The sequence below is a fragment of the Palaemon carinicauda genome, chromosome 9 (assembly GCF_036898095.1).
Source record: "Palaemon carinicauda isolate YSFRI2023 chromosome 9, ASM3689809v2, whole genome shotgun sequence".
NCBI classification, from domain to species: Eukaryota; Metazoa; Arthropoda; class Malacostraca; order Decapoda; family Palaemonidae; genus Palaemon; species Palaemon carinicauda.
The window spans coordinates 93,984,636-93,991,117 of NC_090733.1; the positions used below are offsets into that span (position 1 = coordinate 93,984,636).

The window sequence follows — 6,482 nt, forward strand, 5'->3', positions numbered from 1 at the left end:
ATGACCATCCTTACCACAATTACCACAAATCACATTCATACGATTACTATGACATCCACTCGCTATGTGCCCAGTCATACCACACCGATAACATTTTACCCCTTTCTCTTTCTTGCGCTCGCTAATTTGATGTCCTACTTCACCACATCCAAAACAAGCACCTAAAGCCCATCTACATTCATTCTTCTTATGTCCCACTTTCCCACATATATAACACTTCTCTTCACGGATACAACTACCTGACCTACCTCGCTGCGCAAAAGCACTCCTACCCCTCCAAACCTGATTCCCTTGCCTAAACCCTTCATTTGTCCTTACAGGTATTCCCACATCAATCGCCCTAACACTCCTATCTACTACACTATCAGCTACCCCCATCGGTCCTCTCAAAACAGCATCTCTTAAACTAACAAATTCTGGCACACTTTCCTCCATTCCAGTTCTTACACTCACAGATTTGCTTTCTTTCACACACCTATCCAACTCTTAATCCTCAACTATCTCTAAGATATCATCCTATGCCTGTCTTTCTTTCGTCCACCTCATTTTTTCAGTCCGTTTCAAATGAATAAATTCAGCAACAATCTCAGGTAGAGTAGCCAAAAACTTCTTCATTAATTCCTTATTCTCATTTATGCCTCCATCACCATACTTCTTCCTAGCTAGAGTTTCCAACCTAAATACATACATTGAAATAGCCTCACCCACATTCATCCGTGCCTCATCAAAATCCTTATTACGCTTATACCTAACACTCCCTTCATACGTTTTACCTGCTCAAATATCCTACCTTTCACACTATCATATTTAAAATCCCCCACACTCATTATCACACCATACATCGTCAAAAAATACCCTGTCAAATATTCTCCTAACTCCCTAGCACAAACTCTCTTACTATCACCATATTTATCCTGACAATACCTCTCATACTCCTTGAAAAACTCTTTTACATCCCTACTACTGTGCTCATTGAACCTTTCACACCGAGGTACCTCTCTCATAAACACAGTCTTACACACATCACGTTCATTCTCACTGCTATCTTCACTGCTACCTTCCTTCTTGTTTCCTACTTCCCCACTAGAATATAAAGAATATAATTCTACACTCATACTCCTCTTATCCTTGATCATACTCTTTCTAGCCCTTTTCTTACTCACCACTTTCACCCATTCAGGATCGTCCTTGCTCTCATCCTGACACTTTTTCTTCTCTTTCTCCCCATCACTTTTACCTTTCATTTCATTCTTCCTATGACATTTCTGTTCATCCTTACTATGCCTGATTCCCTTATCTTCAATCTCACTATCACTATTACTGTTACTATCACTATTACTTCCTTTTCCATTATTAATTACCTTAGCCTTCTCTTCCACTATCACCCCATTACCCAAAGCAGAAACCACTCCTCCGACTGCACCTTCACCCATGAAAGTTTGATCATTCCCAATACTTGCCACATCCTAGCTTCCATTCGTTCCTCATTCTCACGCATATTTATTTCAACACCCTCTTCCACTCTCTCAGTAGTTCCCTTTAGTGCTTTCAATTCCTTTCACATCTCCTCATTCTCACAACTCAGCCTATTATTCTCATGCAACAATTTCTCCTCTCGTTCATTAGCCAACTGCAATTCCTCCCTCTGTAACTTGTTCTGCTCTTCCATTTTCATAAAAATTAACCTAATTTCTTATCCTATCGGTCCTCCGTCCAACAGTCCAGCTATCAGTCCCACCTCGGCAGTCCCTGTTCGGGCGCCAAAATAATGTAGCGTGATGTGGCGAGAACAACCCCCACACCCTTGAATCACTCTAATTGACAATAGTCTCCTGAACACAAACTTTCCCCTTACGTTATCAGCAGCGGGACTCACGGACAAAAAGGACATAAAAACAAAACATAACCTTAAAAACTATATTCTCAAAAACTAACACTTAAAACTAGAATTAACTGCTTCCATAAACTTAATACTAAATATACGTTAAACACTATTCAAATAAACATAACAAACTTAAAATTACACAGCACACCAACACCAAAATTTGTATGTTTATATATTATATTTTATGGGACACCAACACTGTCCTCAACACAAACCCGAATTGTCATTCACAGCAAACTACCACTATCACAGCTTTGTGGTCAACAGTCCACTGGGTGGCAATTTTCCACAACTACTTCCATGATTGGGGTGGTAATTATCATCATCATCATCATCATCAATTGAAATGTACAGAACAGGTCATCAACAGTTGAGCAATCGAATAGCAAAGTCTAAATGCAATCCTCTATTACAGGCCTAGTCGGCAACAATGAATCCACTTTCACAAAAATTTAGTCTCTCCAAAGGAGTAAGTCTCTCCAAAAGAGGCATTACGGCCTACAAATGAAAAAAACAAAACACTTACGAACAAACCTAACTAACTAAACTATGGCACTATAATCAAAGATAAATAATAAATTGTTCCTATCATTCACAATCACGATAAGCAAATATAAACAAAACTGTACTTGCTAAAGAATAATCAAACACTTCCCCGCTGGTCGAAAAAATAATAATAATAATCCAGCATTCACACTACTGCCCCTTGCTGCAGTCAAATCAAAAAGCCATTCATCCAAGTCACCGTCTCTACAAGTTTGCCGGACCAGGGATCGATTCCCGGCCGGTCACAATCTCTTGTCTTTGTGTGATTACGCATGGGGCTTTGCTCCCGAGGTCGTTAAGAGAATCCAGACATTAATGTAGCAAAAATATATATGGCTTATTTGAATGTGAAAAAACACGTCTGAATGTGCAAAAATTTATCATTGATCGAATGCCAAGTAACAAACTACCAATTAGCTACGATGGTGAAGATGGGTTAATTTCAATTCTAAGTACAAAACACCGGAATTCGACATGTTTAAGTACATCAGAATTGTCATTGACTTCTATCTTTTTTCGTGGCCAAGTGGTTTAGTCACTTTCTCTACAATTTTGCCGGACCATTGATCGATTCCCGGCCAGTTACAAGCTCCTTTATTTTTGAGATTTTGGCTGTGGCTTTGATCCCGAGGTCATTTAGAGAATCCAGACATTAATGTAGCAAATATTTATGTTTCTTATTTGAATATGAAAAACACGCCCAAATGTGCCAAAAATTTATAATTAATCGAATGCCAAGAAACAAACTACCAATTAGCTACGATGGAAAAGATGGGTTAATTTCAGTTCTAAGTAAAAAACCCCTGAATTTGACAGGTATAGGTAGGGCAGAATTGTCATTGACTTCTATCTTTCTTCGTGGCAAAGTGGTTTAGTCTCTGTCTCTACAAGTTTGCCGGACCAGGGATCGATTCCCGGCCGGTCACAAGCTCTTCTCTTTGTGTGATTTCTGCTGGGGCTTTCATCCCAAGGTCGTTAAGAGAATCCAGACATTAATGTAGCAAAAATATGTATGGCTTATTTGAATATGAAAAAACATGTCTAAACGTGCAAAAATTTATCATTAATCAAATGCCAAGTAACAAACTAACAATTAGCTACGATGGTAAAGATGGGTTAATTTCAATTCTAAGTACAAAACACCTGAACTCGACAGGTATAAGTACAGCAGAATTGTCAATGACTTTTATCTTTCTTCGTGGCCAAATGGATTAGTCACTGTCTCTACAAGTTTGCCGGACCAGGGATCTAATCCTGGCCGGTCACAAGATCTTGTATTTGTGTGATTTCACCCGGGGCTTGGATCCCAAGGTCATTAAGGAAATCCAGACATTATTGTAGCAAAACTATATATGGCTTATTTGAATATGAAAAACACATCTAAATGTGCAAAAGTTTATCATTTATCGAATGCCGAGTAACTAACTACCAATTAGCTATGATGGTGAACATGGGTTAATTTCAATTCTAAATACAAAACACCTGAACTCGACAGGTATAAGTACAGCAGAATTGTCATTGACTTTTATCTTTCTTCGTGGCCGAGTGGTTTAGTCATTGTCTCTACAAGTTTGCAGGACCAGGGATCGATTACCGGCCGGTCACAAGCTCTTGTCTTTGTGTGATTTTGGCTGTGGCTTTGATCCCGAGGTCGTTAAGAGAATCCAGACATTAATGTAGCAAAAATATGTATGGCTTATTTGAATATGAAAAATCACGTCTAAATGTGCCAAAAATTTATCATTGATCAATGCCAAGTAACAAACTACCAATTAGCTACGATGGTGAAGATGAGTTAATTTCAATTCTAAGGACAAAACACCGGAATTCGACAAGTATAAGTACAGCAGAATTGTCATTGACTTTTATCTTTCTTCGTGGCCAAGTGGTTTAGTCATTGTCTCTACAAGTTTGCAGTACCAGGGATCGAATCCCAGCTGGTCACAAGCTCTTCTCTATGTGTGATTTCGCCTGGGGCTTTGATCCCGAGGTCGTTAAGAAAATCCAGACATTGATGTAGCAAAAATATGTATGGCTTATTTGAATATGAAAAAACACGTCTAAATATGCAAAAATTAATCATTAATCGAATGCCAAGTAACAAACTACCAATTAGCTACGATGGTGAAGATGAGTTAATTTCAATTCTATGTACAAAACACCTGAAGTCGACATGTATAAGTACAGCAGAAATGTCATTGACTTTTATCTTTCTTTGTGGCCAAGTGGTTTAGTCACTGTCTACAAGTTTGCCGGACCAGGGATCGATTCCCGGCCAGTTGAAAGCTCGTGTCTTTAAGTGATTTCGCCTGGGGCTTTGATCCCGATGTCGTTAAGAGTATCCAGACATTAATGTAGCAAAAATATATATGGCTTATTTGAATATGAAGAAAGAGGTCTAAATGTGCAAAAATTTATCATTAATTGAATGCAAAGTAACAAACTACCAATTAGTTACGAAGGAGAAGATCGGTTAATTTCAATTCTAAGTACAAAACACCTGAATTCGACAAGTATAAGTACAGCAGAATTGTCATTGACTTCTATTTTTTCTTCATGGCCAAGTGGTTTAGTCACTGTCTCTACAAGTTTGCCGGACCAGGGATCGATTCTCGGCTGGTCACAAGCTTTTTTCTTCGTGTGAATTCGCCTGGGGCTTTGATCCCAAGGTCATTAAGAGAATCCAGACATTAAAGTATCAAAATATATATTTCTTATTTGAATATGAGAAAACACGTCTGAATATGCAAAAATTCAATATATATATATATATATATATATATATATATATATATATATATATATATATATATATATATATATATATATATATATATATATATATATATATATATATATATGGATAAATATCAACACAACATCGTGTTCAAATAGAAATAAATTTCTACCTCATACTTGGGATCGAACGCTAGCCCCTTCTAATGAAAGGCCAGGTCGAAACCAACCATGCCACGAGAGCCCATAAAAGGAAATCTGAACCTGACACTAATCTAGCTGTCCGAGGATTTACCTGGTGAGACATCAGTCTCTTTACCAGCGAGTTTTACCAGATTTCCCCGGGCCACCACGTGACACAATTGGTAGTAATTCATTCAAATTACCCCTAATGAGTCAATATGGATAAATATCAACACAACATCGTGTTCAAATAGAAATAAATTTCTACCTCATACTTGGGATCGAACGCTAGCCCCTTCTAATGAAAGGCCAGGTCGAAACCAACCATGCCACGAGAGCCCATAAAAGGAAATCTGAACCTGACACTAATCTAGCTGTCCGAGGATTTACCTGGTGAGACATCAGTCTCTTTACCAGCGAGTTTTACCAGATTTCCCCGGGCCACCACGTGACACAATTGGTAGTAATTCATTCAAATTACCCCTAATGAGTCAATATGGATATATATCAACACAACATCGTGTTCAAATAGAAATAAATTTCTACCTCATACTTGGGATCGAACGCTAGCCCCTTCTAATGAAAGGGTTACCCGGCGTTGCCCAAGTATGTTTGGCTTTGGATTTTAAATGTGGCCATAAATCCCCCCTCCTTCACAAATTTTGCTCCAAATTAAGCCATTTAAAAACAATTATTTTATAGTAGTATGTTTTCAAGAAAATGTTTTGAATGGTGGGATGTTCCATTGAGATTTTTTTTTCTATTTAGTAACAAACGTAGTCTAATTGTACCTCCACTGCAACACAATCCAGGAAGTTAATTCTTCCATTTTTGAGCAGCACAGTGATAACATTTTTATGACACTATGCCAATTAGCACTCTGTCTTCTGTTTTATAGGGCTCTCTTGGATTATAAGGGAATCACCAAGATACCAATGTGCAGCATCAAAAGGACATGCTTTTGCTCCTGCATGGAATACTCTATAAACATTTCAACTATTCTCAGCAACTTCCGATGTTTCTTGGTTTCAATGGACAATCACTCATTGTCAGTTATCCTGAAGTCAAGTCATTTTTTGATTTCTTGATTCCTGATTTCTTATATCTACTCTTCTTTGTTGATTATTTTCAA

The 6,482-nt window shown here is 37.9% G+C and overlaps 1 protein-coding gene across 1 annotated transcript; it reads right to left on the reverse strand.

Moving 5' to 3' along the window:
* Positions 1-516: 516 nt before the first annotated feature.
* Positions 517-1,433, reverse strand: LOC137646547 (scaffold attachment factor B1-like). The gene is made up of 2 exons (XM_068379656.1): positions 925-1,433; positions 517-676 (listed from the first exon to the last, which is right to left on the reverse strand). Exons 1-2 carry the CDS (start codon positions 1,431-1,433, stop codon positions 517-519), a joined length of 669 nt encoding a protein of 222 aa, XP_068235757.1.
* Positions 1,434-6,482: the final 5,049 nt, after the last annotated feature.

Excerpts from the sequence above, each read along its gene's own strand:
- LOC137646547 (XM_068379656.1), bottom strand. The coding sequence starts at position 1,433 with ATGGGTGAAGGTGCAGTCGGAGGAGTGGTTTCTGCTTTGGGTAATGGG. Across the intron at positions 677-924 it reads TTTTTCAAGGAGTATGAGAG|GTTGGAAACTCTAGCTAGGA; the intron begins GTATTGTCAGGA and ends GTATGTATTTAG.